The 21,378-nt window shown below is 37.4% G+C and overlaps 2 protein-coding genes across 2 annotated transcripts in view; one reads left to right on the top strand and one right to left on the bottom strand.

The window, feature by feature from the left end:
• GTF2F2 (general transcription factor IIF subunit 2) overlaps positions 1-21,378 on the top strand; it is a 155,073-nt gene that overhangs the window by 54,176 nt on the left and 79,519 nt on the right. The window lies entirely within an intron of this gene.
• On the bottom strand, positions 8,668-10,556 carry KCTD4 (potassium channel tetramerization domain containing 4). Its single transcript, XM_007466460.1, has one exon. It carries the CDS (start codon positions 10,372-10,374, stop codon positions 9,595-9,597), a length of 780 nt encoding a protein of 259 aa, XP_007466522.1. The 5' UTR covers positions 10,375-10,556; the 3' UTR covers positions 8,668-9,594.

Raw genomic sequence — 21,378 nt, 5'->3', positions numbered from 1 at the left:
GCCAAGCAGAAGATATTATTAGCAGCTTTAGTTAGGTGTGTGTTCAATCCAGAAAGATTGACCACGCACTGACGTTGGTCCTGTGCTTCTCTATTTAATTTTATAAAAGACTGGTAGGGAACTAGGGTAGCGGGCATCTTCCTTGAATGTTGTAGAATAAGAACATTTCTCTGTCTGTCCTCATCTGTTTAGTTATTTAATGCACTATAAGTGACTAGAAGCTAAAAGATGCAGGGCAACATTCGGGTCTATTTAACTGTATTGGTCTTAGTTGACATCTTTCATTTATTTGTTTACTAATTTTCGAAATACTTTTTCTTTCTGATGAACTCTTTTACGCTGTGTTCTTGTGTTTAAGTCTTCTAATGATTTATAAATAATTTGCCTCCCATGTGGCTGTGTAAAATAAGGTTTTAAGCAACAATAGCTGTATTTTATCTTTTAAAGTTGTGCAATACAAAAACAAGTAGTATGTATTTAGAAGTAAATATAAAATAAATCTGTTAATATGTGCATGAGTACATTTTGCCTCTTAAGGGATCGTCGAATTTGGGTTAAATAACCAGAAAAACTCACTTATCCGTGTCCTTTAGGTCACTTTTTATCTGGTTATTTTAAAAAGTATGTGAGCTTTATCGTCTGTGCTCCAGTATTTTAACTTAAGTGTAAAAAAGCTAGCAGTAGCTTTTCTTGATCCTTCTGTTAACATGTTCTTGGGGAAAATGTCTAATTATTTGAGTAGTTTACTACAAGCTTATTAATTTGGAAAATTGAAGATAATACTAGCTACTTAGGGAACAAACAGCCGCCCTGCTGGTTAAAGCCTCGGGCCCCTCTCTGTGTCTGGAGGTAGCTCCTTATGTAACTCTTTATTCATTCATCCCTTACTGTTTCTAAAAAATTGATCATGTCTGTTTCCCAGCTTCCACAAGTTCAGTTTTTGACTGTTTCTCTTTCTCAGTTTTTTTACTTCGTTCCCTCCCAGAAGACTCTAAAACAGAGCATGCAAGATGCTTTTTCATCCTAAGTATTTTAATTGCTTGATAACGCAGGGAAACGGGAGGATTATGCTTTTCTCCATTCCACCCTCACACTCCCCCTCCACCCCCAAAGCAGGGGAGGGGGTGGTAGTATAAAAGTTGACTATATCTCAGAAATCTGTGAAGTTGTCCCTGTGCCTGCCTGATATATAAACACCCTTCCTCTCCTCCTGTTTGCATAAAGATATTCTACTTTTTCTTAGATGTTCCCATTAAGAATTTTTAGTTCATTTTTAGAAATCAGTTTGGTGGCTATTCCCAGGTAGCTATTCTTCTGGATTTAATCCAGTAATGAATCTGTACCTGAATGAGGAAAAATCTGCCTGGGTCACAGAGGTTTCTCTCCAGGTTACACTTATTCCCGGACCTATCAGTTACCCCTTTTCCTTTCTGTGGTTGTGGCCCCACGCTTCTCATCAATGGATTCTCTGTTCTAGTGTGGTTTTTCTGTAGCAACTCACCAGGCTGACTGGATGCCCTTTTCGTTAACTTTGGCGTCTTCCAGTATTTTAAGCCAGGTTTTGGCATAGTCTACTGAGTGGAGGTGCCCTCCTCCCTTCAACGTTATCCTGCCCATTTTCAAGGCTCACGTCCTCTGCTGAGTCTCCCGCTCAGTTCCTGGTGCCTGGGTGAAAGTGGTCTTATACAGTGGTTGGAGATTGCTTGCTAGCGGTGCGCCTGAGGCAAGTTGTTTAACTGTCTCTTTTCTCATCTGTAAAACGGGGGCTTTAATACCACCCACCTCCATCTAAAGTATCAGTGACTTAATGTGTTTTTCTTCTTTGTACAGAAGTTCTGAGATAAGAAGTGCAGGTCTGGTATGGCGGTTCCATGGTTATCAGCAACTGTCTGCCATCATTAGTTTGTGGCTTCCATTCTCCAGGTGATCCAGAATGACTGCTGTGGTTATAAACATCACATCTACATTCCAGGCAGCAAAATGGAGGCAGGAGGGCAAGGCAGAAAGGCTCACCCAGCTTTGTGAGAGGACCATATCCAAAAGTCACACCCTCTCAGTTTTGCTTAGATTCCATTGGTTGGAACTCGATAACTTGACCTTGCAGCCACAGAATATCAGGAAATACAGGTTTTTATCTGGGTACAGTTGCCACCTCAATGGAATTAGGGTTCAGTTACTAACAAGTAAGGGAAGAATGAGTGTTGGGGAAGTAACAGGCAATCTGTGTAGCTCTACTAGAAAGGAGATAAGGCAAATAAAGTACTAAGTACTGACTGATAAATTGTAACGCCTCAGTGAATGCCAGGCATTTTTATGACTTTTGCTAAAAGGTCATATTACCAGCACGTCCCACTTTTTCTTATTCCTTTCCACCCGTTCATATACTTTTCAGGGTAGTGATCTTTTATAATACCGTAATACAGTAACTGAAACTTACAGAAACAACCATAGATGATTTCTTTGAAGGGAAGAGCTAGGTAGGTAGTGGTTGTTCCCTTGTTGGAAAACCATTAGTCTCTGTAGAAGTTTCATCTTTTTTTGCTTCATTTCTTAACATTGGTGGAGTTGATATGTCTTTTTTTACTTTGATTGGTACATATTCTTTTTTTCAATAAAGAGAATTAATTCCGCTTAAAAATGTTTTTATTACGTCCTTTAGTTAAATGGAAAGTCTTAGGGTGATATAGAATGAAGATTGGGAATGATTTTACTTAATGCTTATTAGCCTTGCTTCATTAAAACACCTCATTGTTAACTACCAAATTTTTAACTACCAATTTTTTTAAGCTTTGCTATTTTTCTGTATATTCATCATGTAGTGAATTTTACAATACACAGATTTTTGTTCTATAATAGAGCTATAGTCGAGCCTTCTTTTCTTGCCTCTTATTAAGTACAAATCTGCCTCATATCCAAATAATCTAAATTTTGATAAGATAGAAAAGAGAGGGAAGGGATATATAACTGGGAACCAAAATAACATTTTGATAAAGCCTGCCTCCAGTTTTCAAGGTAGCTGAATATTTATATATTGAATCCCAATGTGTTATTTTCTGGCTGTGTTGTAACAAGTAAACATATATGTGTCATAAATGCCTGTGGTTGCATTGTTTTGGTTTTGTTGTTTTATAAATCAGTTACCTGTGACTTTTAGATTCTTTTGATGTTTCTCTCCAGTAATCATCAACCTTTATTAATAATTATTTCTGCACACAGCTGTATGTAGTCTTTCCTTTTTTTTTTTTATTAGAGTATAATTGCTTTACAATGCTGTGTTAGTTTCTGCTGTAGAACCAAGTGAATCAGCTGTACGTGTACATACATCCCCTGCCTCTTGCGCCTCCCTCCCACCCCACGCCCCACTGCGCCCTGCGTCTTTCCTTTCTCTTTCCATGGTGGTTTCTTTAAAAATATCTATACGTGGATAGAAAAGATATGCAAACCTCAAAGTAGTTTTCTTAGGATGGCTGCATGTATATTTAATTTTAATTTTTTTTTAAATAAATCCAAATAAAAATTCATCAAATGGTATGGTACCTGAAGTAAATGCTAAATGTTGTAGTCCTTTGTAAAACCACATTAAGTCATAGAAGGTTATCAAACTCAAGCAACCATTGAGGTTAAAGTTAGTATCATTCAACAATTTTAAGAACCTTTAAAATTAGTTAATAAATCTCTTTTATAACGAGGCAAAATCAGTAGGGTGGAATTGTTTTTAAAAAATCAGTAAATTTGCCTAATTTTACACTTTAATGATGTAGAAAAATATGTGCTAAAGATTCTGGAAGGCCGTAGTCAAAATTACTTCTGAAAAGTTGGCCCTTTCTTCAAAAAGAAATTTATAAAATTAACTAGATCTTTAAAAAAAAATAACTAGTAAAACTTGCTTTTAAATGTAACTGAATATTCTGGAATCCTTGGTTTGGAAAAACCTGCTGTACTATTAGGTTAACTGTGTTATATTTTATGCTAGGGAACAGTTTTTTAAGACAGATAATAAAGAAGTATATTATAATTGTCTAACTCTTTAATATCCAGTTCAGTATTTTTTCTAAAATAAGTAATTTAGATAAATTTAGAATTGCCATATTTTATGTACAGAATGCTTAATATTGTATAGTTTTTGCATTATTGGAAAGATTTAATTAAATGTAAGTTATTTATAATAGCTTATAAGACTTCTATCAGTGACTTTTGTTTGATAGAAACTCTTGAACTATTGTGTATCTTTGCAAAGAGAAGAAGTAGGAATACAGTCACCTCTTTATAAATTAGGCAAATTTAAAATTTCATCTTATAATGGATAAAGAAGATGTGGCACATATATACAATGGAATATTACTCAGCCATAAAAAGAAACGAAATTGAGTTATTTGTAGTGAGGTAGATGGACCTAGAGTCTGTCATACAGAGTGAAGTTAAGTCAGAAAGAGAAAAACAAACACCGTATGCTAACACATATATATGGAATCTAAGAAAAAAAAAAGTTCATGAAGAACCTAGGGGCAAGACGGGAATAAAGACACAGACCTACTAGAGAATGAACTTGAGGATATGGGGAGGGGGCAGGGTAAGCTGTGACAAAGTGAGAGAGTGGCATGGACATATATACACTACCAAACGTAAAATAGATAGATAGTGGGAAGCAGCCGCATAGCACAGGGAGATCAGCTGGGTGCTTTGTGACCGCCTGGAGGGGTGGGATAGGGAGGATGGGAGGGAGACGCAAGAGGGAAGAGATATGGGGATATATGTATATGTATAGCTGATTCACTTTGTATAAAGCAGAAACTAACACACCATTGTAAAGGAGTTATACTCCAATAAAGATGTTAAAAATAAATAAATAAAATTTCATCTTAGATATTTCCCTCTGCCCAGCACATGTTCCTTTATCCCCACCCCCTTGGTGTTTATTCACAGAAGCAAATTAATTTTAATATTAGCTTAAGCAAAATATGATTAGGAAGATGAGTCTGCTACAGAAGTAGCCATTGTATATTTCAAAGCTAAATACAGCGGGAGCGGGAGAGCGGGGAGGGATGGACTGGGAGTTTGGAGTTAGTAGACGCAAACTATTACGTATAGAATGCGTAAACAAGGTCCTACTGTATAGCACAGGGAACTATATTCAGTCTCATGGGATAAACCATAATGGGAAAGAATACAAAAAAGAATGTATATATGTGTATAACTGAGTCACTTGGCTGTACAGCAGAAATTAACACAACATTGTAAATCAACTCTACTTAAATAAAAAATATTAAAAAGCTAAATACAGAAAATTTCTAAGTTGCATGCTGTTTTGGATAGTCCATATTACATTTCTGCTTTATTTGCAAGATAATTATGATTCAGATACTCAGATTTTAACCTTGACTGACATCATTGCAATTTAAGGCATTTGATCATAATTTATTAGACAGGGGTATCTTTAAGAGTATGTTATCATATATTATTGCTGTCTGATTTTAAATTGCTGATAAAACAGCTGCAGTGATTATTTTGATCTTGTAGATTTTGTGCATGAAGCTAGAAGATAAAAGTCCCAAGAAAAACTCATTATATGTATTTTTAAACTAATAAAGTTGAAAACTGCATTTGCCTGGAGCAGTTTAATTTAAAGTAGATTCTTGTATCTTGTAGTATTCATCACAGTATTAAGCATGCATTTGTCAAAAGTTCTCTGTTCTGTTCATGTCTAAGTTGAAAGCCTAATTAATGTAAATGTGCATTTTTGTGCCTGTTCTTCATGGTTATGTCATGAAGGTACCTTTACACTGGATAAGATAATAACCAGTGCTCATGGGAAGTCTGTGATGGGTGAGGCATTTTACATGTAATTTAGAATTTAAGCCTTATAAATGCTCTATCAACTCGTCATTATTATCTCCATTTTACTGTGAGGATGTTGAAGTTCAAAGAAGTTAAGCGTCTTGCTTATGGTCATGTAAGCAAATTAGTGGAAGTTAATTGAATTTGAACCCAAGTCTGACTCCAGAGCCTGTGTGTGTTTCACAGTGCCATATTTTTTTCCTATGAGGAAAAATATGTCAGTTCTTTGGACTGTATAAGTCATAAAAAGTAACCCCCCCCTTTCAGCAAACCTGACATGTGAAAATCTAGATTTGCCATTATACAAATTTGGGATATTCTTTATTCTTGTGAGGTGATTCATCTCATGTTCTTTAAATGACACGACATGACATTTAAAATATTATTTGCTTTCCCCAAATTCAGCTGTTTTACTTAACATTTTAAGAATACCTGCATTGTGAGATTTTTATCAAGTGAGGCAAACCTGTATTTTGCTATTCTTTATTTAGCATGTTCTTCACGAATGCCTGTTTTAACCTGTTTAACACCAGGTTCTAGGTGCTAGAGAGATAAGTGGCCTGCAAAAGCAGACATAGTTCCTGCTGGCTCTGGAACTGGTATAGCTGGGTTTCAAATGTTGGTTCCACCTTTACCTCTCAATAACTGTATGATCTTATTAGCAGGTTCCTTAGCCCCCTTAGGCTCTTTCTTCATCTGTGAGAAGGAAAAAATAATAGTACCTTTCTTAGGGTCATCGTGAGAATTAATTGAGATAATATATGTGCATAGCATGATACCTGGCATGTAATAAAACAATAAATGTTACCTTTGTATCTTAAAGATAGCACTTTAAATATAAGTAATTTTCTTTTAAAAAAATAACTGAACAAGGGCTTCCCTGGTGGCGCTGTGGTTGAGAGTCCGCCTGCAGATGCAGGGAACGCGGGTTCGTGCCCCGGTCTGGGAAGATCCCACATGCCCGCGGAGCGGCTGGGCCCGTGAGCCATGGCCGCTGAGCCTGCGCGTCCGAGCCTGTGCTCCGCAATGGGAGAGGCCACAACAGTGAGAGGCCTGCGTACCGCAAAAAAAAAAACAAAAAAATAACTGAACAAGCTTAATTGGTATCATGATCTTCAGTCTGGGATGGTAGTCATCTTTTTTGTATCATTTGAAAAGTCTCATAAGTGTTTCCCTTCATTTGTTCTGCACACTGCACACATTTTAGAAATATAGTACAACATAAGCTATGTGTTTATTTTTAATATTTTAAGGGCAATGCCAGAATCACTGTGTGGTGTAATTCCAAATACAGGCGTATATATGTTTGGCTCATGGCAAGTACAGTAACCTATTTTTTATTACCTTTCTTCTGAAAAAGAAGATGACGAGTCACTTTGTGATTTATTCTTTGGAGCAATATTTACTTATGAGAAAAGATTTGAGGAAGAAATTCTTCATTGACGGCAAACAAAAATGTTATGACAGCTTCACTCTGACTTACAGTTGGCATTTTGTATGATTTCTTGAATTTTTTGAATGGAAAGTATTTCTACATTTTTTAATAGTGAAATTTAAAAACTAGATATTTTCTGTACACTTACAATATTTAGGCACTTGAATATGTAAATACAAGTTCAGGTAATTTTGAAATTAAAAAGGTACATTTATGAAAAGTTACACAAGAGTTATTAATCTAGCCATATTTCCTTGTAGATTCCTAAATTGTTTTAGGATATTATGATTTATCAAAAGCTTGAGGAAAAATTAAATGCATTCCAGAAACGATTTTTTAGAGATGTACAAAAACACGAGTGACAAATTTCTTTAAGTAATGGTTTCCATCAATACTTTTGTTATAACAGTTAAATTTTCTTTTTGTGAACTGATGCAAAAACCTTACTTATAATACTTCTAAGGAGATTTTTCCTATATTTCCTGTAAAAAGAGATGTCAGGGCTATTTTTATTATCTGTAATGAAACCCTGTTAGAGAAAATCTTGCTTTGATATTAAATCACTGCCTTTTTTTCATTACGAAGTCTAAATGCCAAGGAAAAGTCAACTTGTAAGCTGGAGAGGTATATAAACAGTTCAATTATAGTGACTGCTAAAATAGATTTTATTATTTTTTTCTGTTTTCATAGTTCTTTTAAATCTTGATTAAGCCATTTTTAAGTACATAAGAGATAATTTGATGCTTTTTTTTCTTATAATACAAAAAGAAGATTGCGTGGTTGATGTAGAGATTTTTGTTTTTAATGTGAATTTTTAAAGGACTTTTTTGTACAGGAGGTTTTTAAATATTTCTTTTAGTATGTACAGCCAACATTTGTATTACCTCAGATGTAATGGGAAGTCAGTTATACTTCTGAGAATGAATATTAGATTTGCTGAGTTTTTATGTGTAAGCAAACTTTTGGCTTATATGCTAACTTACGTAACCTCAGTCAAGATTTTCAGAAATATCTTGTTGAAGTTTATTAAAGTTAAGATTTAATTATCAGTTTTAATGGTTAAATTTTAAAGGAGCGAATTTAAGATGTAATTTGTTCTTAGAAGCCAAAGAAAATAAGTGGCATAGAAATAAATGATTTAGCTGTTCTTTGGGAGGAAAAAAATACACTCACATTTAAAGCTAAGTTTCTAGATTATTTAATTGAGATAGCCATATATAAAACTTAATTTCTAAAAATACCTTCTTGTTTAGTGTGAAGCAAAGAAATTACCACAACTCACTGAGTCTGAGTTTTAGCATCAAAAGAGGTGCTGAGAAGAATAAAGTTCTTTCATAAGGATGTTTAGTGATGTTCGTCTAATATTTTTGAGCTTGAAAAATGAATAGATAGGACGATTCTGAAAATGAACTCTTTCATTATTCTAATACCATGTACTGCTGTATTGAGACTAAGTTATCCACGCTGTGTTGGAGCTCAGCGTGCAAAGAAATGAATTGGCTGATTTTTCTCATTTGCAAGTCCAGCCAGGGTTACTGCAGCCTGCCAGTCGACCACATCAATGCATAATTTTGTGTGAAGTCGTCAGAAGGTACTATTTGTTTTAAAAGTGACACATTTAACTTTTTACTATAATTATTAATACAAGCAAAGAAGTTAGTAGTGCTTTTTTTTTATTGTCATCAAGCCGTTTTCTAGGAATTTTCAGCAATATATCAATTAAGCTGTAATTCTAGTATGAAATACAGAAACTATGAACAAGCTTTTGGTGCCTACCATTAAAAATTAAATCCATAACTGATTCTTACAATCTCATTTTGTTTCACCACAGTTCTGTTTTAGTAGATCTGCATATCTGTCTTGGTCTCAATGGTTAATTTTACCAGTTCAGTTTTCTTTGTAGATTTTTGCCATAAGTAGAAAGGATTTAAAATCTTACAGTCCCTTAAAATATTTTATTACCATTTACTTGAAAGAACGATAGATAATGTACATGCTTGTACATTGTGCAAATACTTAAGACATTCTGATTGAAAGACAGCTTAAGGAAAAATAAACAAATAGCCAAAGCATTCAGTCTTTATTTACAATATATAGAAGATCATTGTTTTCACTTTAAGTGTACGAGTCTGATTGTCAGGAACACCCTAGAGAAGGACATCTTTAGCAATAGAATTTACATACCGTTAGCTCACAGTAATTGATTAGCAGCAGGTCTCTGAGTACAGAGCTAGCTGGGCACGTTATTTGGGATGCCTTTGATGCTGTGGTTTTCCGAAGCTTGCTGGCTGTATGCTTGTTGCCTTTGTTCGTGACACAGGTAATTACTTGATAAAGTGAAGTGCATCGCTGTGAACAATCGACCCTTTGGAGCAATCCAGGCTGGTCAGCAGTCTAAAACCACACTTTAAGGCCATCATTATGGCCTCGAACTTAAGAGTTTCCAAGGTGCAGACAAAGGTGTTGTCTTCCTTCAGTACAAGTCGAGTGCCATTTTCAGACTTTATGAAGTATTTAAATTGAATGATGTTTGACGATATTGAAAACTCCTCTGGAAAGCCATCCAGCCTGCTTTTGGACACCAGAACAATGCGAGATTTTATTTTTGATATGAAATCAGGAGCATTACAGAAGATTCTCAGTCCTTGTGAGCGATCATGGTTATCTGTTATTTCCAAGAAAGTAGTCTCCCTGGGTGTTAGCTGTTCTTTTTCCCACCTGGACTTCACTTCCTCCGCCAGTCCCTTGAGCTGAAAGAATTCTGCTTCTTGTGCGAGAAGTTGATTTTCTCGAAACCCTTCTGGCAGTAGAAGTTCTCCATTTCGTAGGAAGTTTAGAACGTGCCTGAAGAGGAGCCCATCCCTGTCTATGAAATAATGACCATCGGCATCAAATGGGCAGAGGATTTTTCCATTTACTATACCTTCAAGGAAAGTGTCTGGGTACTTGGTCAGTGTTTGTTTCTGAGTAATGTATAAGTATCCACCAACGTTGAGGGTCATCAGGGTGGATTTGCAGTTCTTTCCCTGGTCAGCATCTTCCAGGCTGTTGTGTTTCCCTTCATACTCCTTTTCTTTTTCTCTTCTGTTTATTTTACGCTCCATTTTTGAAAATGCTATTTCAGCTTGTTCTTCTTGGCGTTGAGATTTTTAAAAAAGCAGCACTACCACACAAACACGCCTTTATTCAGCCCCAGCCTGGTGATGGAATGGAAATGCTGGCAGCGTTGCCTGCGCTGTCAGCTCGGTTTTGCAGTAGGTGGCGTATCAGCTATGTATGCAGGAGCTTTCTGGAGTAAGAGGGGAAAAAGATAATTTGCATTTAACTATATCAGGGAAGGAACTCGCTGTGAAAAGGTTTTCATGTGTATTCTTTGAAGTAATGAAAGTTACTGAATAAATTGAATTTCCTATTGGCAGTTAAGCAGTTACATATGTTTAATTCTCCAGCTAAGTGTGAATTTTTATCCACTTCTAAATGTTTTTTAAGTTATTAATCAGGCAGGCTTAATATTGAATAATAGTGTCACGTTTTGGAGAATAATGTATGGTGAATTAGTATCATTTTTGAAAGTAAATCATGAGTAGGAAACCCAAAGGCAAAGGACCTAGGTGTATAGAATTTTTTCTCCTAAAAAAAGTCACACATTTCACAAGTGGTGTAGTCATTTTAGAGACACGAGTGAGAATATTTAAGCCTGTTGTTTGTGACATTTTACTTGAATTTAATTGGATTTGCCTGTGATTCTGCTTTGTGGATCTTTAGCAAGTGAGAGAAGAAATTTTCTTCCCGTCCTTTAACAAAAGTCTCTGTTATTTTGGCTTTTTACCCTAAAGGTAAAAAATCAAATATACAGGTTTTACAGTAATTTTTTTTTTTTTTTTTTTTTTGGTTAAGACTTCCTATGGAAAATTCATAAGCTTGCTTCACCCTAAACGTGCTTCACTGCTGAACAAAGACTTGGACTGCTGTGGAAAATACTGTAACCGTGTGTCTGTGTGTTTGTGTGTGTGTGCACGTGCTCCCTCGAGAAGATAACAGAGAGACACATTCGAAATACCTGCTGTAAAATAGTGTCACGGGACAAGTTAGTTGGGTTTCTTTTGCCGCTGTTGGTTTTTTTTTTTCAGTGTTCACATAGGGGGAGAGAAAAGACCAAAGCCTAGCTGCCCTTTTTTTTTTTTTTTTTTTTTTTTTTTGGAGCTGGAACAGTGTGAGTGTGGTGGGTTTTTTCCCCTTTCTTTTTTTTCCTCCTTCCACTGTAACTTGCCTTCCAAAACATTTTAGGGATCTTGAGTCTTCATTTCTAGAATTTAAAGACCCAGTGGTAAGAAATGTGAGCGTTGTCCCCATTGCACTATTATTTGGCTGATCTACCTGCCAAATTATTCTGAGGAGCTGCATTGTCCTCAGAATTAGACTTTAGATTTTGTTAAATTGATTTATATTTTTATTACATTAAAGGTATTTGAAATTTTTTCAACTTTGTGTTGATAGAAATATTGGTGCAGATTCTTCTAAAAATGCTCGCCTTGCATTTTCTCTAAACAATGTTAGATTTTCTTCAGATATAAAAATTTTACTTTTAATTATAGCGCATTTTGAATTTAGTAATTTACGTATCCTTGAGCTTATCAAAATTTCATTGAAATTAAACTAGGAATCTAAGACATAACATTTTTAGGGCTGAGTTTTTGCTTTGAGACCATGAAATTGAACCAAAGGTAAGATTGAATTCTCGAGAGGTTTTAGTGTTTTATGTAGAACTTTACAACTTGTTAATAGTAAGCCAACATTTTGACTAAAACTTCCTCTCAGTACTGCATCATTTAAGAAGAGTTTACTATTATATTCTAACAATTTCATATGTGTTGATTTTGTGGTTTTGGAATCAGGTCTTACCTATGGCTATGACTTCTTCTGAAATATTGAATAGATTTGGGGGGTACAACTTTAGAAATGGGATTCTTGTGTTAGTAGTCAGTGCACGTGAGTAGCACCATGTAATGGCAAAACCAGCAAAGGCATGCCGGTTTCATTTACAGTTATAGTCCTGTGTCAGTGAACTTCGTAGGACACCAGGATCAATAGAACATAACTGTAGTATAGTGGTAGAGACTGTGCTAGAATTTTCTTTGTATGTTTAAATAAAGTGATATAGTTGAATTCTATGTAAGGTTTAGTTTGCTTCCTTATACACTGTTTGGCCTGTTTATAGATGCCTTCCTGGGGGAGCCCTAAAGCTAGTGCTGCTGGAGGATTTGCTTCCATGGGGTGGGGAGGTGAGGCAGGACTGGAGGAAGTTGGACTGCTGATCCCTTCAGCCATCACCCCCAGGGCCACCTTACACTTGCAGACTTGCTCACTTCTGGTTTCTACTTTCTGCTTTTTAAAATTCCTGGTGTGTGTTCTTTGTTTCTGCTGGCTTGCCTTGACAGACATGTGCCTAGACATGTGCCTCTAACCCTTGACCGCTCTTTCTCTTTAGACTTCACTCTGATGTTCTTGGCTTCTGCAGACCTGACCTGTATGATTTGTTTGCCAGCCGTGGCCTGGCAACAATAGTGTAACAAAAGCCTTGTCTGACTGGAAGCTGATAAGAATCCATAGGACTGACTGGAAGCTGATAAGAATCCATAGGACTTTTCTTTTATGTCCTATTGCTCCCAACTTGTGGTCTTGAGAAAGAAAAATGGTACCCAGTAGGTCCCAGCTTCTCTGCGTTACTCCACTCCATCCCCATTAAAGCAAGATGATTGCAGTTTACAGAAATCACGGGGCTTCGTTGATCATTGCTGCTTTGGTGGTTCATATGCCCCTTAGGAGAAAGCCAGGTTGTCTTCTTTTTAGTCTTTTTTAAGCTTATATTTACCTGCTTTGGGGGCTGTAGGGTGGGGAGAGTCATGTCAATCAAGTCCACACCTCCCTAAAACTGTAAAAATGGTGCTTCAATAACTATTCTAAGGCAAACATCCATGGTTTATGTGACTACATCTCTCTGCCTCACTGTAGATACCAACTGGAAGTAATCAGTTCAGTGGTTTCAGCAGAAGGGCTTAACCTACGCATCAAAGATTAGCTTGCGGGCTTCCCTGATGGCGCAGTGGTTGAGAGTCCGCCTGCCGATGCAGGGGACACAGGTTCGTGCCCCGGTCCGGGAAGATCCCACATAACCGCGGAGCGGCTGGGCCCGTGAGCCATGGCCGCTGAGCCTGCGCGTCCGGAGCCTGTGCTCCGCAACGGGAGAGGCCACAGCAGTGAGAGGCCCGCGTACCGTGAAAAAAAAAAAAAAAGATTAGCTCGCTTTAGTCCAGTTGACCACTAAACTTGAAGATTTCATCCGCTTTGCAGGCAGAAAGATATATTTTTTAAAAAGTGTCTGTCGTAGACAGATTACAGAATCACACATATAAAAGAGCCCTTTAGTCAACTTTGAAGATTTATTTTCTTATATATATATATATATATATATCTGTTTCTTACTTTTTTCATTCAACTCTTTTTTGAATTAGTTCATGCTGCTGTATATACATCTGTTTCACTACTTGTGGATGGCACATGGTATCTCACACTTACGTACCCAATAAATGTTGTTTTTGATTCCCTAGTGATGGACACCCAGGCTGCCTCAATCCCTTGCTGTGATGAACAGTTTCAAGCATGTCCTCTTATGGGTGTCTGTGGAAATTTGAGGGCTTGCTGGCCATGTTCAGTTTCACTTAGAACTGCCAGATGACTCCCGAGATCAGCTCTATCAGTGCACTCTCCCACCAGCAGTGCCTGTGGTTTCCTGTTTCCCCACATTTTTTCCAAAACTTGGTGTTATCTGCCTTTCTTTTTTTGTTTTGTTTTGTTTTATTTTTTATATTTCACATACAAGTGATATCATATAGTATTTGTCTTTTTCAGTCTGACCTCTTTTGCTTAGCGTAATACCCTCCAAGTCCATCCATGTTGTGCAAATTTCATTCTTTTTTATGGCTGAATAGTATTACAGTGTGTGTGTGCATGTGTGTGTGTGTGTGTGTGTGTGTGTGTGTGTGTATCTTCTCTATCCATTCATCTGTTGATGGACACTTAGGTTGCTTTCATATCTTGGCAATTGTAAAGAAAGCTGCTCTGAACATTGGGTGCCTGTATCTTTTCGAATTAAGAGTTTTCTCTGAATATATACCTAGGAGTGGAATTGCTGGGTCATATGGTAGCTCTGTTTTTAGTTTTTGAGGAACCTCCATACTCTTTTCCATAGTGGCTGCACCAGTTTACATTCCCATCAACAGTGTATGAGGGTTCCCTTTTCTCCACATCCTCGCCAACATTTGTTATTTGTGTTACTGTTGATTATAGCCAACTTTGAGGATGTAAACAGTGTCATTGTCAGGTTCTTGTTATGAGTATATTCATTGGTTAGGCCCAATGCCTAACCAAATTTTAGCAAAACCTTTCCACTATATGGTGATGCTAATCTTCCACTGTCTGCATTAGGCAGAATTTATTCCAGGCCAATGGGAATTCCCATCTTATCTACCAACTCTTGATGGGAAATGAGGTCATCATCATCAACATTATTGACACAGAACATGACCATAATATATGCTTGCTCCATTTATATGCCAGAGATATTCTCCTGCCATGGAAGGAAGTAGAACCTTACCAAGAAGGTATCTCTCTTGGTTGGAAGATATAAGATTTGATAATTCCCCTAGACTCAACAGATCACTTTCTGAAATTCAAGCACTCCTTTCCAAGGAAAAGGGATGGTCTCAGAAGCTGCCTTTATTAGAAACACTGGGCTTCTGTTTCCTCATTCTCTGTTTCTACCAAATCTTCTTGGTTATTTTCACCTGCATACATTAATGCCTGTTTTTAAAAAAAAGATTATTTCCTATTACCTTAGGAAAAAAGTAAAACCAACTACAGAAAGAGCAGTAGCTGTCAATTTTCACTTAAAGCTGGCACTATGTCTCTGCCCTGGTCTTTTGCAGATTTTTTAAGGCTTATTGATCTGGGTCTTTCTTCTTCACTTGAATTTGATACCCATCTACTTGATTCTGCAGTGAAATCTTTATCTGTTCATTTTCCAAAATCTGGCTAACCTTTGGCCATCCGACTTGCATGTCCTCTCATTCCTTTTTGCCTTGATCTTCCTATAACTTTCACAAGCTGAGTTTCTCTTTTTTAATGTGTGGCTTTCTTGTTCTTCACAGCCTCCTGTTAATAGCATTGAATGTGAGAAATATTCACTTTGATATTCAGCTGTAATCATGTTATTTTAGCCTCTTTTTTGGTGTTAAAAATATAAATAAATTACACAGTGTAATGTATTAACATATCTTAAGAATCAAGGATTTTTCTGTGTTAATCTAATTCTATTTGAACATCAAAACTAGTTTCGGGCTTCCCTGGTGGCGCAGTGCTTGAGAGTCCGCCCGCCGATGCAGGGGACACGGGTTCGCGCCCCGGTCCGGGAGGATCCCACGTGCCGCGGAGCGGCTGGGCTCGTGAGCCATGGCCACTGAGCCTGCGCGTCCGGAGCCTGTGCTCTGCAGCGGGAGAAGCCACAACAGTGAGAGGCCCGTGTACCGCAAAAAACAAACAAACAAACAAACAAAAAACTTTAGTTTCATTTTGAAATATAAAATTTTTCTGAAAACTTAGGTGTTGTCTTGTACTGGGCTTCCATCCCCACAAGTACTACCTCACTACCTTATGGAGCTGACTGACCACAGTATCTCACCACCTGTGCAGAGTGCTGAAGTCCTCCTAGGACACATTCAGTATAGCTTTTGGCAGGAAGGTAATATGGATGTGTAATTCCAGTCAGGTGAATAAGCTTGTAAATGTTTTGCAGTGTTGAACTGAGTCTTCAGAGAAGCCTAGGAAACTTTGCTGCATCAGCAAATTTTTAAACCTCACTTGAGGAGTGTAGAAAAGATGAAAACACTTTGTATCAAAAGGAGCACAAATAAAAATGACAGACTAAATGAGAAGTTCTGACAAAATTCCATTCCACATTTCTTTGCTTTTCATTACAGAGGTAATCTTGAAAACAATTTATAAATTACATTAATTCATATTTTAAATGTACTTTGGGAGATGAGTAATTTCAGGGAAACCTGTATTTTATAATTCTGTAGGCAGAAGTCATTTAAGTTTTTTAAAATGAGTTTGCCTTTTTTTTTGAAGTGCAGACTATGCATTATTATTCACTGGAAAATTTTATTGTAACTAGATGAGCAAAGCACTTCTATGAGCCATCAAATGAACACTGAAATTATATTGTGTAGAACTCATTTTTATAGTGCTATTTGGCAAAACGGAATTTTGCCTCCTCTTTCAGAAGGAAATGTTTTAAGTTAATAGCCGTTGTCTACAATCTCAAAATGAGGGACATGACTTTGAAAAGTTGTAAAGTTAATATTGATATGAAATCAGTAACCCAAAGAGTCTCTGCTGCTGATGCAGTGCCCTACCAATGTCCCTCCTGTTATCATCTTGATTTTAGATTCTCTTGTGTCTTCAGTGATGACATGGTGTTGAGGAGAGAGGGGGTCCTGAACCAGCAGGACAGGATATCATGGTTCATAGGAGGAAATGGAGTTCTTACACAGAGTAGAGTGATTGCAAATCAGGGATGGAGAAGTCTATCATATTGCACACTTTTTCACATTTAACATTTCTGAAATCAGGGTATGTCTTAAAATCATTGGCTTGTAAAATTCTCATGGTAGTATTTTGTCTTTCTTGGTGGCACATAAAATGATGGTGACTATTACAATTGATGGTATCTTAGATTTGATGAAATATTTGAGCAGTTCTGTAAGCTGTTATCCCCACACCACCAGAAAATAAAATTACCAGAGATACAGGAAGAGGAAAAGATGTAGGGGAGAGGAGGAGAGAAATATCAGGGCAGTAGTTCTCAACCCTGGCTGCTGCATGTTAGAATTATCTAGCGAGGTTGTAAAAACACCTCTTGCCCACACAGTGCAATTAAGGTAGAATCTCTGACAGGGGGCCCAGTAGTTTTTAAAAAGCTTCCCAGGTGATTCTTAGGACTAAGCAGAGTTGAAGAACTACCATATACAGGAAATTGATGAGCTCAGGAAGGGGAGCTTATCCCAAATGAGTTCTTAATGATGAGGGCATAATTTCTACTCTGTAGTTATGAGGATCACTTACTATTAAAGTATCTTGAAAATTGTAAAGAACTAAACTAGTAGGTGGTATTACTACTATTCCTAAACATGGTGGAGAGAACAGGAGTTATTGAGGATGAAAGTAATGAAACTGGAATCATATTCAGTTGATTTAAAAATGTGTCATCAGATGGTCTATATTAATATTGTATCCCTCAACTATATTACAGGCTTTCTAAGTGCAGGGGTCTGTATTTTTCTTCCTTTGTACCCCTCATCACATCTAGCACAGTGTTTGGCACTATTTAACTGTAATGAAGCACTATAGTAAAAGTCTTTTCTCCAGGAGACTTAATCTTTCCTAGAAGGATTTGTTTTCCTGTCCATTTAATCACATTTGCTATTGTTTTTGAATTCTCTCTAATTTCAAGTGCAACAGCCAAAGCTACATTGCACCCTTTGATGAAGGTCTAACTAAGATAAACTATCACAGTACTCTGATTTTCCTTTACATTTACTATTACAACGCAGCATTACTTCATTTTTTAAAATAAAACTATATTTTATTTCTGGGTTTTATTCAACCTCTTATTTTTTTTTCTTTATCCATTTGTTTTTGTTTTTTTTTTTGCAGTACGCGGGCCTCTCACTGTTGTGGCCTCTCCCGTTGTGGAGCACAGGCTCCGGACGCGCAGGCTCAGCAGCCATGGCTCAGGGCCCCAGCCGCTCTGCGGCATGTGGGATCTTCCCGGACCGGGGCACGAACCCGTGTCCCCTGCATCGGCAGGCGGACTCTCAACCACTGCACCCCCAGGGAAGCCCCCCATTTGTCTATTTTTTGTTAACATCTATATTGGAGTATAATTGCTTTACAATGGTGTGTAAGTTTTGCTGTATAACAAAGTGAGTCAGCTATCCGTATATCCCCATATCCCCTCCCTCTTGCGTCTCCCTCCCACCCTCCCTATCCCACCCCTCTAGGTGGTCACAGAGCACCAAGCTGATCTCCCTGTGCTATGTGGCTGCTTCCCACTAGCTATCTATTTTACATTTGGTAGTGTATATATATCCATGCCACTCTCTCACTTTGTCCCAGCTTACCCTTCCCGCTCTCTGTGTCCTCAAGTCCGTTCTCTACATCTGTGTCTTTATTCCTGTTCTGCTCCTAGGTTCTTCAGAACCTTTTTTTTTTTTTTCTTTTTAGATTCCATATATATGTGTTAGCATACAGTATTTGTTTTTCTCTTTCTGACTTACTTCACCCTGTATGACAGACTCTGGGTCCATCCATCTCACTACAAATAACTCAATTTCATTTCTTTTTATGGCTGAGTAATATTCCATTGTATATATGTGCCACATCTTCTTTATCCATTCATCTGTCGATGGACATGTAGGTTGCTTCCGTGTCCTGGCTATTGTAAATAGTGCTGCAGTGAACATTATGGTACATGACTCTTTCTGAATTACGGTTTTCTCAGGGTATATGCCCAGTAGTGGGATTGCTGGGTCATATGGTAGTTCTATTTTTAGTTTTTTAAGGAACTGCCATACTGTTCTCCATAGTGGCTGTATCAATTTACATTCCCATCAACAGTGCAAGAGGGTTCTCTTTTCTCCACACCCTCTCCATTATTTATTGTTTGTAGATTTCTTTTATGATGGCTATTCTGACCAGTGTGAGGTGATACCTCATTGTAGTTTTTTGTTTTTTGATTTTTTGTTTTTTTGTTTTTTTTTTGCGGTATGTGGGCCTCTCACTGTTGTGGCCTCTCCCGTTGCAGAGCACAGGCTCCGGACATGCAGGCTCAGCGGCCATGGCTCATGGGCCCAGCCGCTCCGTGGCTTGTGGGATCTTCCCGGACCGGGGCACGAACCCACGTCCCCTGCATTGGCAGGCGTACTCTCAACCACCACGCCACCAGGGAAGCCCCTCATTGTAGTTTTGACTTGCATTTCTCTAATGATTGTGATGTTGAGCATCCTTTCATGTGTTTGTTGGCAGTCTGTATATCTTCTTTGGAGAAATGTCTGTTTGGGTCTTCTGCCCATTTTTGGATTGGGTTGTTTGTTTTTTTGATATTGAGCTGCTTGTAAATTTTGGAGGTTAATCCTTTGCCAGTTGCTTTGTTTGCAAATATTTTCTCCCATTCTGAGGGTTATCTTTTCGTCTTGTTTCTGGTTTCCTTTGCTGTGCAAAAGCTTTTAAGTTTCATTAGGTCCTATTTGTTTATTTTTGTTTTTATTTCCATTTCTCTAGGAGGTGGGTCAAAAAGGATCTTGCTGTGATTTATGTCATGGAGTGTTATGCTTATGTTTTCCTCTAAGTTTTATAGTGTATGGCCTTACATGTAGGTCTTTAATCCATTTTGAGTTTATTTTTGTGTATGGTGTTAAGGAATGTTCTAATTTCATTCTTTTACATGTAGCTGTCCAGTTTTCCCAGCACCACTTATTGAAGAGGCTGTCTTCTCTCCATTGTATATTCTTGCCTCCTTTATCAAACATAAGGTGACCATATGTGTGTGGGTTTATCTCTGGGCTTTCTGTCCTGTTCCATTGATTTATATTTCTGTTTTTTGTGCCAGTACCATACTGCCTTGATTACTGTAGCTTTGTAGTATACTCTGAAGTCCGGGAGCCTGATTCCTCCAGCTCCATATTTCTTTCTCAAGATTGCTTTGGCTATTCGGGGTCTTTTGTGCTTCCATACAAATTGTGCAGTTTTTTTGTTCTAGTTGTGTGAAAAATGCCAGTGGTAGTTTGATAGGGATTGCACTGAATCTGTAGATTGCTTTGGGTAGTATAGTCATTTTCACAATGTTGATTCTTCCAATCCAAGAACACAATGTATCTCTCCATCTGTTTGTATCATCTTTAATTTCTTTCATCAGTGTCTTATAGTTTTCTGCTTATAGGTCTTTTGTCTCCTTAGGTAGGTTTATTCCTAGGTATTTTACTCTTTTTGTTGCAATGGTAAATGGGAGTGTTTCCTTAATTTCTCTTTCAGATTTTTCATCATTAGTGTATAGGAATGCCAGAGATTTCTGTGCATTAATTTTGTATCCTGCTACTTTACCAAATTCATTGATTAGCTCTAGTAGTTTTCTGGTAGCATCTTTAGCATTCTCTACGTATAGTATTATGTCATCTGCAAACAGTGACAGTTTTACTTCTTCTTCTCTGATTTGGCTTCCTTTTATTTCTTTTTCTTCTCTGATTGCTATGGCTAAAACTTCCAAACTATGTTGAATAATAGTGGTGAGAGTGGGCAACCTATTCTTGTTCCTGATCTTAGTAGAAATGGTTTCAGTTTTTCACTGTTGAGAATGATGTTGGCTGTGGGTTTGTCATATATGGCCTTTATTACATTGAGGTAAGTTCCTTCTGTGCCTACTTTCTGGAGGATTTTTTATCATAAATGGGTGTTGAATTTTGTCGAAGCTTTCTCTGCATCTATTGAGACGATCATACAGTTCTTATTCTTCAGTTTGTTAATATGGTGTATCACATTGATTGATTTGCGTATATTGAAGAATCCTTGCATTCCTGGGATAAATCCCACTTGATCATGGTGTATGATCCTTTTAATGTGCTGTTGGATTATGTTTGCTAGTATTTTGTTAAGGGTTTTTGCACCTATGTTCATCAGTGATGTTGGCCTATAGTTTTCTTTTTTTGTGACATCTTTGTCTGGTTTTGGTATCAGGGTGATGGTGGCCTTGTAGAATGAGTTTGGGAGTGTTCCTCCCTCTGCTGTATTTTGGAAGAGTTTGAGAAGGATGTGTGTTAGCTCTTCTCTAAATGTTTGATAGAATTCACCTGTGAAGCCCTCTGTCCTGGGCTTTTGTTTGTTGGAAGATTTTTAATCACAGTTTCAATTTCAGTGTTTGTGACTGGTCTGTTCATATTTTCTATTTCTTCCTGATTCAGTCTTGGTAGTTTGTGCATTTCTAAGAATTTGTCCAT

Source organism: Lipotes vexillifer, unplaced genomic scaffold, assembly GCF_000442215.2.
Source record: "Lipotes vexillifer unplaced genomic scaffold, Lipotes_vexillifer_v1.1 scaffold384, whole genome shotgun sequence".
Taxonomy (NCBI): Eukaryota; Metazoa; Chordata; class Mammalia; order Artiodactyla; family Lipotidae; genus Lipotes; species Lipotes vexillifer.
The sequence above is the reverse complement of the archived record's forward strand: the minus strand, read 5'-3'. Positions and strand labels throughout refer to the sequence as shown.

Bases quoted from the DNA above. Each gene is read 5' to 3' on its own strand.
- KCTD4 (XM_007466460.1), bottom strand. From the start codon at position 10,374: ATGGAGCGTAAAATAAACAGAAGAGAAAAAGAAAAGGAGTATGAAGGG.